This window comes from Ovis aries, chromosome 4, assembly GCF_016772045.2.
Source record: "Ovis aries strain OAR_USU_Benz2616 breed Rambouillet chromosome 4, ARS-UI_Ramb_v3.0, whole genome shotgun sequence".
Lineage (NCBI taxonomy): Eukaryota > Metazoa > Chordata > Mammalia > Artiodactyla > Bovidae > Ovis > Ovis aries.
The window spans coordinates 31,934,600-31,954,128 of NC_056057.1; the positions used below are offsets into that span (position 1 = coordinate 31,934,600).

Sequence of the window (19,529 nt, forward strand, 5' to 3'; positions counted from 1 at the left end):
GATGACTAATCTGGAGCGGAGAATGAGGAGGGCTCTAGCAGGAGAACCTGGTGAGTAGTGAACTTGGTGTTTTCAAGGAGGAGGGAGCAAAAAGCTGCATCCAGTGTAGCTGAAACATCAAATAAGAGGAGCTCAAACAACTGACATGGAATTTAACAAAAGTAATTGGTGACTTTGAGTATAACCTTTTTGGGAGAAAAAAACGTGGTGGGGGGACAAGTTTTATTCACATGGGCTTCACAGAGAATGAGACAACTCTTTTGAGGAGTTTTATTTCAAGAACGCGGCACTAGTTAAAGAGTGACGCTGCAGGGAGCTCTGGTTGCTCGTTTAAGGCGAGGGATATTCCAGCACATTTATGTTTATTAGAAATCATCCCATGTAGAGAGAAATTTGATGGCATGGGCCAGAGAGATGGCATTTTTAGGAGACATGTGCTTGAGTAGGAAAGAGAGCGTAAGATCTACTCTCAGAAACACGCATGCGAATACTTCCCTCACTGTACCAGGAGGGGAGGATACAGGGGGTGAACTGCAGGTAGGCTGGCATATCTGGTGATGAGAACATGGAAATTCTTTTTTGAAGACCTCTATTTCAGAAACAACAATTCAGGTAATTAGCTGAGAGTAAGGACCCTGAGAAGATGCTGGAAGCATAACAAAAGAGAGCATGTAACAGTCATTTCAGTTCCAAGGCTTAGCAAACCTTTTTCTGTAAAGGGCCAGAGTGTAAATATTCTAGGCTCAGTGGGCTGTGTGGTTCTGGTGCAAGGACCCAAAGTGGAAGAGTGAAAGTGTTAGTTGTTCAGTTGTGTCTGACTCTCTGCAACTCCACAGACTATAGCCTACCAGGCTGCTCTGTCCATGGGATTCTCCAGAAAGAAAGAATACTGGAATGGGTTGCCACTCCCTTCTCTAGGGGAATCTTCCTGACCCAGGGATTGAACCTGGGTCTCCTGTATTGCAGGCTGATTCTTTACCATCTGAGCCACTGTGCAGTTTTAACACAAACAGAGCAAGAGACAGTATGTAAGTGAATGAGCACAGCTCTGTTCCAATAACACTTTATTTACAAAACAGGCAGGAGGCTGTGGTTTCTCAACTTCTGACCTGAGAGAACAGGAAACTGGACAACAAAAATAGAATCAGACTGCCAAGCATTAGTAAGGACCCACTTGATTTTATTTTTAGATCCTTTTACCATTCTAGCCATCCTCCTTAGGACATACTGGTTTATGAGGATTTTAATGGAGTTCATAACCTGAGCTAATGCTAAACAAATGGGCCAATCTTGAAGATGCTCTTTTAATCACTGCCACAGAGTAAAAAGAGCACCAGTGGAATTAAGGATCTTCCTTTAAAACTAAGAACACAAATTATTCCGGGAAATTTCTAGACAAAAATGATCAACATTCTTTAAATGTTTTGATACTTAAAGGACTGTATCTCTGTTATCCAGAAAATCCATTTATGCTGACCATCTAGGATTTCTTGTCTCTCCATCCGTGTCATTCTCCCAGTGTGTAATATACTGTCTTGCTAGAGGAGAGAGGGTGTTAATGACCCTGTAAGCTCTGGACCTGCTGTGCGGTTGCTTCCTCAGTAGTGTGATGGATTGGTCCCCATCTCTGCCTGCTCCCTGGGGTGGCAGCCTTGGGTAACAGAGGCCATGAGTGGGATGGACCAGGCTGGGATGGTACACAGGAGGAGAGCACCTCGAGCTAACGGACCTGGCGAGTGAGAATGAGCCTGCTACCTCTTCTTACCAGCACCGGCTCCAAAGCACCTGGGCCAAGCTTCCATAGATGCCAGTTTGGACAGAGTCTTTACTTCTGTCTGTGGGTTCCAGACGTATCCTTAGAATACAACTGATAATATCATCAACAAAACGATAGGACTGAGGAGAGGAAATTTAAGAGACCATAACTATTTCTTTGGCTTCTATGTGAACATGAGCTTCTTGCTTAGGATCCTAAATAGAGACTTTTCTTTCTTGAGGAAATACATTTTTATCAGTACCACATACTTGGGTTTACAAATTATGTATTTTAAACACTAAATGCTATTATTTTTAAAAATGGGTTTTCAGAGGGGCTTAATTTTTTCATGTTTATAATTAAATCAACTTATAATTTTAAAAGGAATATTGTGATCTAGATTTTCTGGTCTCTTGCATAATTTCCAGATGCATTTCACAAGATAATCAATTTGATAGCTGCTGCTACTGCTAAGTCACTTCAGTCGTGTCCAACTCTGTGCAACCCCATAGACGGCAGCCTACCAGGCTCCCCCATCCCTGGGATTCTCCAGGCAAGAATACTGGAGTGGGTTGCCATTTCCTTCTCCAGTGCATGAAAGTGAAAAGTGAAAGTGAAGTCGCTCAGTCATGTCTGACTCCCAGCGACCCCATGGACCCGAAGCCTAGCAGGCTCCTCTATCCATGGGATTTTCCAGGCAAGAGTACTGGAGTGGGGTGCCATTGCCTTCTCCAATTTGATAGCACTCATATATAACTATCAAAAAAGGCTTTCAAGGAGGGTTATGAAAGCTTCTTCACTCCCTAGAGAACTTTAAGCCTGGGGAGATGCCCGTATATCCTAGATAGTTTTATAAGACAGTCCTCTTTGGAAATACCATGCTCAACCAGATGTTCTCCAGGGGGTTCCTTTCACAGTTCTGTAATTTAGTGATTTAATTCAAAAAAGCCATGAATTTATTAATATATTTTGAGAGCTTTGTTTTGGCAAGAGAGGCAAGATAACTAACAGCCCTTGATCTAGACTTTCACATGACAGAAGTACTTAATTTATCTATGTGAAATTAATTATAAACTGTTTACCTAACACTCTAGACCAGAAAAAAATAAAAGATTAATGTGTAACAGTCAGAAGAGTTATTTAAGAGCCTTATTTCAAGGTCTGCTTTGGAGGAAAAAAACCTCTCTAATGCATAATTAAAGCTATTCATATGATTTTCAGTATTTGAGAAATGTTAGGAATGTAAATGAAAAGTCTGTTTCCTTTATAAATGGAGTCATAAAAATGTTTGGTCCATTCTTTCAGGGATAAAATGAAACTTAGACAGAATTCCCTTAGGAAAAGCCACAAGGATGATAACAACCTTTATGACATAAGGTGAAAGAGCACAGTTCTATATATGGAAGCATTTTCTGCATTATCCTAACCTTAAAAATCAGCTTTTCTATAACACCTAGAAAAAGCATCATGCCAAAACTGCTATTCAAGGGGAAGGAAAACCAGGATGAAAAAGTCTACCTTTCATGAAAGCACTTCTGTAATAACAATGCTCTTCAACATAAATTCAGGGTATGTGGGTAAATTTGAATTGACTACTGTATAATAGATTCATTTCTTCAAAAATTAAATCTTGACTAGAAATATATTGAAAAAAAAAATTTTTTTTTGCTACTTTAAACAGAAAGCCCAAACGACAGAATAAAACACTGATCGGCTGGGATGCTATATTACATTACTAAATGGCACGTACCTATTTCCAATAGAGAAAACAGTAAGAATTCTTTTCAGGAAAATTCAAAAGTTAATTCACAATAAATTAAAAATATTAATAAAGAATAATTTCATTTTTATTATTCATTTTCTCAAATTTCTTCAGAGAAAGAAAATGATGACAAGTATTTTACTAGATGGACTAGAAAAATGCATACTTTGATAACTGGGGAAAGAATCAAGAAGCAGTTACAGTGAAAAGTAAATGTGATAGAAAGTGTGATGGGAAAGGCAGGTTTACTAATGCCCAGGGCATCACAAGGACAGGCCTCAACACCACGCTGCGGCATCACAGCGCCTGGGAACGCATTCAGTGACTTTTGGTCCCTCACAGTGCAAGTTCAGGGAGATTCATTCCTCTGGTCTTCCTCCCTTGTGGAATCGCCTGTGTTAATATACCACACTGGTTAGTCAGACCCATCCTCTACCAACAATTTGTGATACTGTGTTGTGCCAAATTGTACCCAGAACACAGAAGGGGGCAGAAACCAGAGCTACATGGAATGTGTGACTGCTACTTCCCTCAAACACTTTTCTTCCTCTATTATATTGCATAACTATCTCTTCTGATGAAGCTACATACATCACAGATTTAATGTAATTGATGAAGTAAGGGGTTCATTCATTACATATATTTAATTCTTTGAACTTTCAGACTAGAATAGAGAAGTCACCGTATTTTACCTTGCTTTGACCTGAGAGAAATTACAGCTTAGGTCTTATGCTTTATTGACCATCTGATATGCAGACACCACAGGGGTAGACAGAGTTAACACTGTAGCCCAGCCCTCACAGATACCACAGATCCTCAAACCAAAACATAAGGCAACAGACAATCACGGGAACACCAGGAGGCTAACTGTTGCTGAGAACTTACTGTACGCCAGGCACTGTTCTAACTGCTTCACATACACTCATTTAATCTTCAGAACAATTATCTCCATTTCAGAGATGTTAGGAAGGCTGTTTAGCACAGTGGCTACAAGCAAGAATATTAGAACCATACTACACTTTGCGTGGATTCCCATCCCCATCACTTACCAGTGAATCCTAGCAGGGTCCTTTGGGGTTCCCTAGGCAAGGGGGACAGGCCTTTTTGTCCCCTGTTGTTTGGGGGCAAGATGCCAGCCTCCAGGAGCTTCCCTAAGTTCCAAAGGGCAGATTCAGTTGCTAATCAAGGTAAGGAGAACCAAGAAACCACCAGAGGCAAGAGCCAGAGCCAGAGCAGCTCATCAAGATTAGGAGACCCTAGCACACCCTTCCTGGTGGCTCAGCTGGGAAAGAATCCACCTGCAATGCAGGAGACCTGGTTCAATTCCTGGGTCAGGAAGTTCCCCTGGATAAGAGATAGGCTACCCACTCCAACATTCTTGGGCTTTCTTGGTGGCTCAGATGCTAAAGAAATCCACCTGCAATGTGGGAGACCTGGGTTTGATCCCTGAGTTGGGAAGATTTCCCAGAGGAGGGCGTGGCAACTTGCTCCAGTATTCTTGCCTGGAGGATCCCCATGGACAGAATAGCCTGGCAGGCTACAGTCCATGGGGTCACAAAGTCAGACATGACTGAGTGACCAGCACAGCACATCCCCCCTAATCTTGTCAGCGAACTCACCCTTGGGAAGTATTGTTATAAAACTCTTCATTTTCAAGGCAGGAGCCCACTGTGCCCCACTTTGTCTGGCAAAGTAAAAAAGTTATCCTTTTCTACTTCATCCAAAATTCTGTCTCTGAGATGCAATTCAGCTGTACACTGGTGTACAGAGAAGCTTGAGCTTTTGGCATCAGCAGTTCATCTGTAAAGTGGTGGTAATTATATTATCAGCTTCATAGGGTTTGTTGTGAGGTTTTAAAATACGTTAATAAAAACAAAGAGCTTAGGAGAGTGCATTTGAAGTGTTATCTAAGTGTTAACTCTCGACACTCTAAAGAAAAGCATCATGGGACACCAGAGAGCAGAGTAGCTTGCCCAGGGTGCTGGAACAGAGCCCAGCCCCGAGCCCTGGCAGCCTGGCCCAGGAGGCAGCGCTCTTAACCTCAGGGGTGTGGCCTGACATTCACGGGGCAACTCTTTCACGTGCCAAAATGGCAGGCATTTGTTATGTTGCTTCATTTCAGCTTCGTAACATCTCCGCTTTACAAAGATGAAAACCAAGCATGCTAGTCACTGCCCAGCATAGTGGGGATACTTTGGACACTCTGGTGACAAAGGATGCCACCCTAAAGGAACACACAAGTTTAGAGCCACTACAGAACTTGCCTACAGGCACCAACTGTGAGGAAGAAGGGCTGCGATGTGAACCAGGCTACGTGCTCCCTTCACTGTGCACACACATCACTGCATGGAAACAGGAAGTTTCTCAGGCAGAAAACCAGCATATGAGGAGAGAACTGGTTTACTGAGAAAGGTTTCTGAGAAATCTTTGTACAACAAGGCCCAGTCTCTCCAGAATTAGTAACGGGCTTAACCCTTTGTACGCCTAAAGTTTTCAACAGCCACAGGAAGTCTTTCCTGTAGTGACACATTTCATCCCATACAGGGAAGGAATGCGAAACCAGTTTGCATTTAACTTGTTTAAAACATGCTCTGGAGTGAGGACTGCAATAATGTGAAACACTATAAGAGCCTGGCATATAGGTGCTTGATTAATTTTTACATACATACACACACACACAACACAAATACCAAATGAATACATTTTTGTGGAAAGCGCACACGTTTATGCCCATGAGCACACACATACATCTATTTCTAAATCTGTCTAGATATGTGACGGAGAAACTCTGGATGTTTTCTTTAAGCTTGCCTTATGCAACCTGAAGCCCTGGTGAGTCCACTCAGCGCATTTGAATAGACGGACCTGCAGGATTAAGCCATTAAAAGCGGCCCCTCTCATTGTGGGAGCAGATCAGACCCCCGATCAGACCTCCTCAGACACGTCCGTGGAGGTGACAGCTGTCCAGGCCTCTAACACTCACAGTCAGGCGCCCCACTGAACTAAGTCATGACTCCGCAACTTAAAAAGAATCTGTTCCTGATCTAATTATGGATTCACGGGTTTCAGGCCATCATTCCTCTGTACATTCTACAGATGCTCAGAGATGTCACCGCTGCTGAAGAAAAATCACAAAATCTTGTCGAGCAAGCTCTGCACATCCACTTGAGATACACAAAGGAACAGAACTGTATTAACACAGACTTTTGCCCACAGAATAAGTCCAAAATAAACTAAAACTAAGAAGTTGAAATTGAGTAACTAAATAATAAATAAAATGTCCCACTAATAATTTGATGCTTTAAGAAACCTTTGAGAAAGCAATCCCTGCCCAGGTTTACTTGGAAGCCTGAAATGTAATTGCAGTATAAGCCTGTGGATTGCAACATTCTGAGTATGACCATAGCAAAACAATTCCGAACAAGTCCTTATATGAACTTATTAGGCCATGAAAGCCTATGCAATCCTGCCTAACAAAGGTAATGTGATTATTCTAACCGGAATCCACAGATTCACAACTTTAAAGGTGGAGTGCAAGGCGTCAACCAAACTAAGCATCTTTTCTTCACCCGGCCTATTGAGGTATACTTGATATACAACAAGTCACATACATTTAACGTACCCGTTTTGATGAGTCTGGACCCACTTGATACCAGGATACGATCATCACAATCCTGAGAGGGCATCTCCTCTGCAGGTCTAGCAAGGAGAACCCAGCAACACCCTCCACTTAGTAAGGGCTCAAATGGGCTTGTCTGTTTCGTTTTTCTCCTCCTTCACCCTGAGTGTACAGTCTGTCTGACTCTTCTCCCTGGGTAGATCAGTCAATCCCACCACTCTGTACACAACACGATTTCCAAGTAGTGGACTCCCCTGAACCACTCTTTTCTCTTTCTTGTATATAATAAAATCCCATGGCTTTCTTATTCAACACACTTCTCTTTTTAATCCTCACAACTTCCCTATCAGGTAGGTTTAAAGATGAGTCATCTAACCCTTCACAAGGGTTAAGAAACTGCTTTAATGCAGCTAGGTATTTAGCCATGTCATATAACGCTATAGCTGGGTGTCAAGGCAGTGGGAGTCTGAGGAGTAGAGCTGAATTGCTGGGGACTTTGCAAAATAAAGTCCTTATGTCATCTGTTCTGTTTCTCTCCCTTCTGTTCCCACAAAGAAACTTTCAATGCTCTGCATTTACATAAAGTTTACAACCGTAGGGTGTCCAGTTTTTATGCTGCCATACTATTTGAGGTCAGCTGCTACTAAACGTATGTTCGTGCCACAAGGTAAATGCTGGGGGTGGGTACAGAAACTCTGCCAGGAGAGGCACCACACTGATCTGCTGGGCTCTGGCCCGGCTGACTCCCCTCTGCCGTCTCCAGGGGGCGGATGGCCCCAGGGTGGTCTGCCCTGGTTCTTCACTTACTTGGCTTGCTTCCTCTGGGAAGTGGGGGCTGTCTCCATACCTGTCCTTCTCCCATGAATCAAATTATAAACATAATGAGCAATTTCAGCCCTTTCTGGTAGAATATCTCCTAATCAAAAATAAGCGCTCCATTCCCATCATTTCACAGAACACAGAAGGTGAGACCTGGATCCCCTGCCTACACCTGTGCTCTCCACCACTCTCACCACAGAAGAAGGGTGTAGGGAGGGGCCTCACAGAGCTTGGCACACCTGAGGATCTGCAGCAGCTTCAGCCTCTGTCACAGTCACGTGTTTGTCACTGTTTTCTTCATCTTGTGCAAGTGCTTAAGTCAAAAAAAAAGAAAGAAAAAGAACAATATTAAGCAAACGTAGCATCATAAGAAAATTGCTTCAGGTCATTTTCTTCTCAGATGGCAATCTGGCAGGAAAAAGGGAGGTTAGGTAGAGACCCAAAATGTAAGTATCAGTACTACTTTTTACAGTAAATTATTTGGATGAATAGTTTCACTAACAGCACTGGGCATTTTTCACATCCATTATCTCATTTGTTAATAGCATTGGAGATATCTGATCTCAATTTTCTTTGTCACCTCAACCCATCCAGACATCATCATGCCGGTTTTGTGCTTTACCAAAAGGGAGCTGGGGTAGAGATAAAGACTTCTACCAGTTCATGTGAGAATATCAAATTTTTAATGTGATTTTTGGGGCTAATAGTTTAGTGTTATCCCAGATGGCTCAGATGGTAAAGAACCTGCCTGCAATGCCAGGGACCTGCGTTCAATCCCTGAGTCTGGAAGATCCCCTGGAGAACGGAATGGCAACCCACTCCAGTATTCTTGCCTGGGAAATCCATGGAGAGAGGAGCCTGGAGGGCTATAGTCCATGGGGTCACAAAAGAGTCAGACATGACTGAGCAACTAACACATATTATGAAGGAAGCATGATTTTTCTTAAAATTAGAGTATAATTCACAATGTTGTCTTAGTTGCAAGTATATAGTAAAGTGATTCAGTTATATATATGTATATTCTTTTTTAGATTCTTTTCCATTATACTTTATTACAAGATATTGAATATAGCTGCCTGTACTAAACAGTAGGACCTTGTTCTTTATCTGTTTTACATATAGTACTGTTTCTCTGCTAATCTCAAGCTTGTAATTTTTCCATGCCCCAACTTCCCCTTATGGTAACAGTACATTTGTTTTCTAAGTCTATGAATCTGTCTCTGTTTTATAAATAAGTTCACATGTATCATTTTTGAGATTCCACATGTAAGTGCTATTATATGACCGTTGTCTTTCTCTTTCTGCCTTACTTCAGTTACTATGATAACCTCTAGGTCCATCCATGTTGCTACAAATGGCATTGCTTCATTCTGTTTAATGACTGACTAAAATCCCATTGCATATCTGTACTGCATCTTCTTTCCCTATTCCTCTGTCAATGTGCATTCTGGTGCTTCCATGTCTTGGCTTTTCTAAATATTGCTGCAGCGAGCATTGGGGTGCACGGATCTTTTTGAATTAAGAGTTTTCTCTGGATATATGCCCAGGAGTGGGAATGCTGGAAGAAGCATGATTATTTTATATGTGGACTGCATGGAGCATTGTTACGACAAAATTCTAAACTATGGAGTCTTGAATCGACCTCTTCTCCCATATTTCCCCAGCACCTCCCTGTCAAAGTCCTTGTCAGCCGTTCTGCACTGGTGCAATAACCTCCTACCACGAAGCCCCTGATTCCAGCCTCTCCTTACTGAAACCTAGCTTGAGCAGAACTGTTAGTAATTAGTCTCAGAAAATATAACAATAAGTACACTGCTCTGGCCTCTGTATCACCTATCTCATTAACTCTGAACACTGTTCATCACAGAAGGTCTTCCTTGAACTCTCTGGCTTCCTCATCTCTGACTTCACACTGACATTCAATGTCAGAATGTAGTGTACCCAGCTCTGATCCAAACTCCACGACTTCATCATTTCTTTCCTTATACAGCTCGCTCTGTCATTTTAACAAATATGTACTTGGTACCTGCTAGATGCCTGGCACTGGGATTATGCCTGTGAACAAGGCAGACCTCAGGAAGCACACACACTACCTGGGGGATAGCTAACCGCTACTGCTGCAACTAGTAACAACCACAATTATCAGAACAATAATCTTTAAAAATGAGATAGGAGTAAAGATCATAATAAATAGGGAAATGAAAACCACCTAAGGGAGGTCACTGGAGAACAGGCCAGGCGCACTGCTTCTTGGAAGAAGCGACACTTGTGCTGAGACCGGCGGGTGAGAGTGATGCAAGACAGGCCTGGAGAAAGCATGGAACACGATGTGGATGCTAGTCTGAGAACACGGGGCTGGGGGGCAGGGAGGCACTCAGTTCAGTTCAGTTCATTCGCTCAGTCGCGTGCGACTCTTTGCGGCCCCAAGAACCGCAGCATGCCAGGCCTCCCTGTCCATGACCAACTCCCAGAGTCCACCCAAACCCATCCATGTTCATTGTGTCGGTGATGCCATCCAACCATTTCATCCTCTGTCGTCCCCTTCTCCTCCTGCCTTCAATCTTTCCCAGCATCAGGGTCTTTTCAAATAAGTCAGCTCTCCGCATCAGGCGGCCAAAGTATTGGAGTTTCACCTTCAACATCAGTCCCTCCAATGAACACCTAGGACTGATCTCCTTTAGGATGGACTGGTTGGATCTCCTTGCAGTCCAAGGGACTCTCAAGAGTTTTTTCCAATACCACAGTTCAAAAGCATCAGTTCTTCGGCGCTCAGCTTTCATTATAATCCAACTCTCACATCCATACATGACCACTGGAAAAATCATAGCCTTGACTAGATGGACCTTTGTTGGCAAAGTAACGTCTCTGCTTTTTAATATGCTGTCTAGATTGGTCATAACTTTTCTTCAAAGGAGCAAGCATCTTTCAATTTCATGGCTGCAATCACCATCCCCAGTGATTCTGGAGCCCAAAAAAATAAAGTCTGACACCTTTTCCACTGTTTCCCCATCTATTTGCCATGAAGTGATGGGACTGGATGCCATGATCTTCGTTTTCTGAATGTTGAGCTTTAAGGCAACTTTTTTACTCTCTTCTTTTACTTTCATCAAGAGGCTTTTTAGTTCCTCTTCACTCTCTGCCATAAGGGTGGTATCATCTGCATATCTGAGGTTATTGATATTTCTCCCAGCAATCTTGATTCCAGCTTGTGCTTCTTCCAGCCCAGCGTTTCTCATGATATACTCTGCATATAAGTTAAATAAACAGGGTGACAATATACAGCTTTGACGTACTCCTTTTCCTATTTGGAACCAGTCTGTTGTTCCATGTCCAGTCCTAACTGTTGCTTCCTGACCTGTATACAGGTTTCTCAACAGGCAGGTCAGGTGGTCTGGTATTCCCATCTCTTTCAGAGTTTTCCACAGTTTATTGTGATCCACACAGTCAAAGGCTTTGGCATAGTCAATAAAGCAGAAATAGATGTTTTTTTCTAGAACTCTCTTGCTTTTCCATGATCCAGCGGATGTTGGCAATTTGATCTCTGGTTCCTCTGCCTTTTCTAAAACCAGCTTGAACATCTGGAAGTTCACGGTTCATGTATTGCTGAAGCCTGGCTATGGAATTTTAAATTGGGAACTGCATGACGTGATGTCTATTTTCAAAAGTTCTGTTTACCTGCTTTGAGGAGACCAGACTTAGGAGAAGCAAGACAGGAAGCAGGGAGCCCAGTTAGGTGATCCTGGCTTACCATCTGGGCTAGAAATGACCATAGCACAGACTGGGGTGGGGGGAGGAAGGGGCAGATGAGCTGAAGCAACAGGGAGAATCTGAGTTGTGTTTCTGAGACATAATTTGCCAATGAACTGAATAGGAGAGGCAAGGAACTGCATGGGAGTGGGGGCGGGGGGCGGGTGGCAGGGAGATTAGTGAGAAAAGGTAATCCAGAATGATACCTAAGGAGAATAAGTCATTGCTTGTGCCCACTGTACCACTTATTCTTTTTGCCTTCTCCATCAACAGCAGGCCCCAAACACAGCAACCTACCAAAAGCAAGGCCGTCCACTGAATATTATTTCATGTACCTTTTGCTTTTATGTGTCTCTTATGCCCACTGTGTGGCTCTCACCATGGCGCCCACCTAAAATGCTGCACACACAGTGTGAGTGCTGTAAAAACTAACTGAGATGAACAATTTCTCCCCAAGTGAGCAAAAAGGTACAAACTGACTACACCTACATACATAAGCTATGTCTTTCATAACCATTTATGAAAAAAGAAGGGAGGGAAAGTCTTCTCTTAAACTCCATGGAAAACCAGGATAACTCCAACCAGCTGAGCATTAAAAAGCAAGGCAGGAACAACAGAAGTTGACAGAAGCTTTTCTTCTGCTTTCAGCAAAAAGTTCCATTCATGCTTGTTCAAAGGGGGCCCTCTGTTGCTACTGCTCTCCAATTAGGAGGAAATTTAAGAAAAAAGAAAAACACTAATATTTTCTCTGAAAAATGAGACATAAATGAAAAGGGAAAAATAAGATACAAAATAACATCTACAATTCCACTTAAAAATGCAGTGGGTTGTAGAAATAAGTAACCTATCTGAAATATTGTAAGAAGTCTTTCTTCATCCTGTAATGAGGAACAGTGTTCCTGGAGGGCAAGTCAATAATATGCCAATAGGGAACAACTATGCCTGCATTAAGTACTCACTATACCTTGGCACTTAATTTATGTTTTATTTGAGTTTTTGCTCTTTGAAGTTTTAGTTTTGATGAAAATTTTTAAAAAATTAAATTTTGGAGTATTTTGGCCCATTACATGCTTGTTTTTGTTTTTAAAAAAACAATGTTCTGATTTCTGTGCATTTCTTTTTTTCATCTTATTAACTGCATCATACAACATGCAGGATCAGTCAGTCAGTTCAGTCGCTTAGTCATGTCCAACTCTTTGTGATCCCATGAACCGCAGCACACCCGGCCTCCCTGTCCATCACCAACTCCCACAGCTTACTCTAACTCACATCCATCGAGTCGGTGATGCCATCCAGCCATCTCATTCTCTGTCATGCCCTTCTTGTCCTGCCTTCTATCTTTCCCAGCATCAGGGTCTTCTTTTCCAGTGAGTCAGTTCTTTGCATCAGGTGGCCAAAGGATTCGAGTTTCAGCTTCAGCACCAGTCCTTCCAATGAATGTTCAGGCCTGATTTCCTTTAGGATGGACTGGTGGATCTCCTTGCTATCCAAGGGACTCTTAAGAGCCTTCTCCAACACCACAGTTCAAAAGCATCAATTCTTCGACGCTTAGCTTTCTTTATAGTTCATCTCTCACATCCATCCATACATGACTACTGGAAAAACCATAGGTTTGACTAGATGGACGTTTGCTGGCAAAGTAATGTCTCTGCTTTTTAATATGGTATCTAGGCTGGTCATAACTTTTCTTCCAAGGAGCAAGCGTCTTTTAATTTCATGGCTGCAGTCACCATCTGCAGTGATTTTGGAGCCCCAAAAAATAAAGTCTGACACCTTTTCCACTGTTTCCCCATCTATTTGCCACCAAGTGATGGGACCAGATGCCATGATCTTCGTTTTCTGAATGTTGAGTTTTAAGCCAACTTTTTCACTCTCCTCTTTCATTTTCTTAAACTGAAGAAAGTAGGGAAAACTACTAGACCATACAGGTATGACCTAAATCAAATCCCTTAGGATTATATAGTAGAACTGACAAACAGATTCAAGGAATTAGATCTGATAGAGTGCCCAAAGGACTATGGCCAGAGGTTCACGACATTGTACAGGAAGCAGTGATCAAGACTATCCCCAAGAAAATGAAATGCAAAAAGGCAAAATGGTTGTCTAAGGAGGCCTTACAAATAGCCGAGAAAAGAAGAGAAGCTAAAGGCAAAGGAGAAAAGGAAAGATATACCCATTTGAATACAGAGTTCCAAAGAACAGCAAGGAGAGATAAAGCCTTCCTCAGTGATCAATATAAAGACATAAAGGAAAACAAAAGAATGGGAAAGTCTAGAGATCTCTTCAAGAAAATTAGAGATAATAAGGGAACATTTCACACAAAGATGAGCACAATAAAAAACAGAAATGGTATGGACCTAACAGAAGCAGGAGATATTAAGAAGAGGTGGCAAGAATACACAGAACTATACAAAAAAGATCTTCATGACCCAGATAACCACAATGGTGTGATTGATCACCTAGAACCAGACATCCTAGAATGTGAAGTCAAGTGGGCCTTAGGAAGCATCACTACAAACAAAGACAGTGAAGGTGATGGAATTCCAGTTGAGCTTTTTCAAATACTAAAAGATGATGCTGTGAAAGTGAGACACTCAATATGCCAGCAAGTTTGGAAAACTCAGCAGTGGCCACAGCACTGGAAAAGGACAGTTTTCATTCCAATCCCAAAGAAACGCAATGCCAAAGAACGCTCAAACTAATGCATAACTGCATTCATCTCACACGCTAGTAAAGTGATGCTCAAAATTCTCCAAGCCAGGCTTCAATAGCACATGGACCATGAACTTCCAGATGTTCAAGCTGGATTTAGAAAAGGCAGAGGAATGAGAGTTCAAACTGCCAACATCTGTTGGATCATCAAAAAAGCAACAGAGTTCCAGAAAAACATCTACTTTTGCTTTATTGACTATGCCAAAGCCTTTGACTGTGTGGACCACAATAAACTCTGGAAAATTCTTAAAGAGATGGGAAGTCTGGTAGACCACCTGTCCTGCCTCTTGAGAAATCTGTATGCAGGTCGGGAAGCAACAGTTAGAACTGGACATGGAACAACAGACTGGTTCCAAACAGGGAAAGGAGTCCATCAAGGCTGTATATTGTCACCCTATTTATTTAACTTATATGCAGAGTACATCATGAGAAACACTGGGCTGGAAGAAGCACAAGCTGGAATCAAGACTGCCAGGAGAAATATCAATAACCTCAGATATGCAGATGATACCACCCTTATGGCAGAAAGTGAAGAACTAAAGAGCCTCTTGATGAAAGTGAAAGAGGACAGTGAAAAAGTTGGCTTTAAACTCAACATTCAGACAACACTCTCAATTTCATGATTGAGAGTTCACACTATTTTTTGAAATTTAGACATAATTCTTAGTACTTACAACTAGAACAAAACAAAGAGAAGATAACCAAAAAACGCACTTGGGATAAGAATTCTGTCCTATATTTCTAGCTTTTCTTCAACAACAATGTGACATTTCTTATCACATATTGAAGATCTCAAAATGTGTTGCCCAGGGTTACATGTTGGTTAACAGAGAGAGAATTAGAAACATAAGCACTAAAGGCATGTCACAAAGGTAACTTAGTAACTGGTCGCAACACGGGTAAAGAAGAGACACTCAAAATGCTACTGGACTCAACCTCAGCACCCTGATAATGATGGAAAGAGTGTGGTCCCTTACTACACGCAACAACTCTGTTGGAAACACTGAAAAAATATGATTCTAAGAATGCATTTTTAGCTAGTGGCTCATGTATACCACTTGGGGGGGAAAAAAACCACCCTATTTATCGTGGCCTTCTGAGGATTTATAATCACCCCATGAAGTCTCATGGACGACACCTAAAAGATAATGCCTTATTGATGCTTTAATGTGAAAATCAATGTCTACGACTATGTATGGGGGCACTTTCTCTCTCCATGCCTCCTCAGAGTGCGGCTCATCTGGCACAATGAGGAGGAAGCAGTTACTTGGATTTTAAGCTGAATTCTTCTATCTCATCATAATAAGAATCTGCTGGAGGAAATTTTCCTCTGCAAATATTGATTCTGGACGGTTCCCTCCCATGGCACAAAGACACAGGAATGACAGCTTCTGGGACCAAGGGAGGCTTGAAGCCTTGCTCTCTGCCAACACAAACCATCCCCTTATCTCTCAACACACAGAGTCTAAGAGCCAGAAAAGGCCTTTGAAAATAACTTACCACAACAAAAGTCACAGTACAAGACCTGAAGCATACACTTCAAATGGCAAACAGAGAGCCTACAAGAGAACTAAGAATATATGCAGATTAATTAGCACTGACCCACATAAGAGTTATGTGAGTTTAATTGTATCTCTTTGTAAATTCAGTTCAGTTCAGTTGCTCAGTCTTGTCCGACTCTTTGCGACCCCATGAATTGCAGCACACCAGGCCTCCCAGTCCATCACCAACTCCTGGAGTTCACCCAAACTGATGTCCATTGAGTCGGTGATGCTATCCAACCGTCTCATTCTCTCTTGTCCCGTTCTCCTGCCCTCAGTCTTTCCCAGCATCAGGGTCTTTTCAAATGAGTCAGCTCTTCACATCAGGTGACCAAAGTATTGGAGTTTCAGCTTCAACATCAGTCCTTCCAATGAACACCCAGGATTGACCTCCTATAGGATGGACTGGTTGGATCTCCTTGCAGTCCAAGGGACTCTCAAGAGTCTTCTCCAACACCACAGCTCAAAAGCATCAATTCTTCAGTGCTCAGCTTTCTTTATACTCTCTCATCCATACATGACTACTGGAAAAACCATATCCTTGACTAGACCTTTGTTTACAAGGTAATGTCTCTGCTTTTGATGCTGTGTAGGTTGGTCATAACTTTCCTTCCAAGGAGTAAGCTTCTTTTAATTTCATGGCTGCAGTCACATCTGCAGTGATTTTGGAGCCCAAGAAAATAAAGCCAACCCCTGTTTCCACTGTTTCCCCATCTATTTCCCATGAAGTGATGGGATCAGATGCCATGATCTTCGTTTTCTGAATGTTGAGCTTTAAGCCAACTTTTTCACTCTCCTCTTTCACTTTCATCAAGAGGCTCTTAGTTCTTCTTCACTTTCTGCCATAAGGTTGGTGTCATCTGCATATCTGAGGTTAGCCAAGAGCAATTCAAGAGGGGTTACTGGTGAACAGCCTCTGAGGATGCCAGGGTTCTCCTGACTGTTACCGTCTTGCTGCCTTGGGGACAAGAGGTTCTCTCTCCCCACGACTTAACTGGGATGGTTGCTAAGAAAACTCTCCTAATAACTCTGTTAAAACTGTTATTGAAACACAAAGGGAACTGATGCTCTTTCCAAATGATGTTTACTTAATTCCTAATCAATGTTGTAAAAGTCAAAGCCAAACCAACAGGTCATTAAATACAGTGACTGTAATGAATCCCAGGGACAGGGGAGCCTGGTGGGCTGCTGTCTATGGGGTTGCACAGAGTCGGACACGACTGAAGCGACTTAGCAGCAGCAGCAGCAGCAGTAATGTATTAAATGACTATAGTTGAGAGAGCTCCTTAAAAATCAACCAGACTATTTTTTTTAAATTTACAAATCAACCAAAAATTGTATCACAGACAGAAATTTACTGTTTCAATGTGAGAAATCAGCAAATAGAGTTAAGAAAAGTAATTCATTGAGTACTTTGCCAAGAATTAAAGTTTTGGCAAAAATGTCACCCTTCACCTGTGCAGTGCTTTTACAGAGGGAAAGCTCTTTGATAAAGGGTCTTGTCTGATGTTCAAAAAACCTACAGAGTTGGGCAGGTAAAAACATTCTCATTTTATAGAATCCTCCCATATAAAATGCTGCATCTGTGGCAGTTCAAGTCACCCTCAGTCAAGGATAGAGCAGTAACAGCTGGGCAAACTGCAAATTCATTCATGTGGATCCCGACCAGGACTTCTTTCCATTTCTTTTTTAATGAAATAGAACAGAATACAGTGGAAAGAATAGGAAAAAAATTAAAAGTCAATATGTATTGCAACTAGTAAAGTTCAGTATTTCTCGCAAACCTGGAATTAGAGGTGTGCCAGGTCAGGCTCCTCTGTGTGTCCTGTGGGTTGTGGACATAAATATGTTAGGAAAACACAGAAGGTATTCCCAGCCATGGGAGGCAGAACCCCGTTTCTCATTATCCAAATAACCAGCTATGTTTTTGGCGCCATTTCCTGGGAAAAGGTCGTAGTATTTATTTTAGAAGCCCCCTCAACAAGAATCTATCCACATCCAACAAGGAGAGCAGCCCTGTGAGAAGGCATGGAAATGAGCTACCAGCAAGACACGCTGACAGAGCATATTCATTCAGTCACTCAGTCCTGCCCAACTCTTTGTGATCCCATGGGCTGTCACCTGCTTGGCTTCTCTGTCCATGGGATGTCCCAGACAAGAATACTGGGGTGGGCTGCCATTCCCTTCTCCAGGGGATCTTCTCGACCCAGGGACTGAACCAAGGTCTCCTGGATTGCAGGCGGACTATTTACTATCTGAGCCCCCAGTGGAGGCCATGTTATCTGCATATATCCCACAAGTGCTCCCAAATGCTCAGATCTTTTCTAATCTTTAAAAAGTAAGGGGAAAAGCAGTTACAATCCTTACCTCATCACTATATATGTTTTTAGTAGTGAAATTTGAAAAATAGTGGTCAGCATTCACCATTGAGTCATGTCATATAGTATTTTTAAATATGCTTTTAACTCTTTAAAGTTTTATGTATTCTTTTTTCCAGTTTTATTGAATAATAATTCTTTTTTCCAGTTTTATTGAATAATAAACTTATACATCACTGTATAAGTTTAACATGTACAGAAGTGATCACTACAGTCGGTTCAGCTCAAGTCCATCTTCCCTTACAGATACAATAATAAAAGAGAAAAAAGGAAAAAGTTTTCATTGTGATGAATATTCTTAGGATTTACTATGTACCATAGAGCAGTGCTAGCTATAGTTACTGTGTTGGACCTCACACCCCAGGTACTCAGTTGTCTTCTAACCGCAAGTTTGTATCTTTTGACCACCTTCCTCCGTCTCCCCCTTCCCCTGCTCTGTGCCTCTGGCAACCACAAATCTCATCTCTTTTCCTATGAGTTTGGTTTTGCTATATCCATCCGTCCGTCAGTGGACACTCGGGCTGCTTTCACATCTTGGCTGCTGCAGATAACGCTGCTATGAAACGGGGGTGCAAACACCTTTTCAAGTTAGTGTTTCCATTTCTTTTGGATATATCCCCAGAGGTGGAATTGCTGGATCACACAATGGTTCCATTTTCAATTTTTTGAGGATTTGCCACACTGTTTCCATGGTAACTGCACCAATTTACAATCCCACCATGCCATAATATTATAATCTGGTCCATCCAGTGCCATTCAACCTTTTCTTTGAAAGCTGACCAACAACCACTCTCTCTGTCTCAATCTATTCAGCCTGTCAGCTGAACTTGAGACTGTTTAAAACTCTCTTTTCTGGGGCCTTATCAGTGTGAAACCCTCTAAAAAATATGCAAGTTTCCTGCAGGCTCTCTTTCCTCTCTTCTCAGTGATATTATCTGTTCCTATGGTTTCAACTTTCCCCATTATGCGGGTTATTCCCAAATCTGTGTCTCCATCTCTGCCCTCTTCCCTGAGTGCCAGGCCCACATCTCCGGTTACATGCTGAGGATGCTCATTTCAGAGACCATCACATGTCTGCTCCATACAAGCCGCTAGGGCATGTGGAGTGACCACACCTCTGCCCTCAAGAAAGAGCATCAATTTAATACAATGGGAGGACACGGAGTCTGAAATCGCATGCATCACACACAGTTTG

General features: G+C 42.2%; 1 protein-coding gene across 10 annotated transcripts in view; it reads right to left on the reverse strand.

Annotated features, from left to right (window-relative positions):
- RAPGEF5 (Rap guanine nucleotide exchange factor 5) overlaps nucleotides 1–19,529 on the reverse strand; it is a 314,716-nt gene that overhangs the window by 105,217 nt on the left and 189,970 nt on the right. For all 10 annotated transcript variants that reach the window (XM_060414548.1, XM_060414545.1, XM_060414547.1 and 7 more), the window contains one exon: nucleotides 8,196–8,269. In XM_060414548.1, the coding sequence (XP_060270531.1) occupies nucleotides 8,196–8,269 (74 nt within the window). The remainder of the gene's footprint in view (nucleotides 1–8,195; nucleotides 8,270–19,529) is intronic.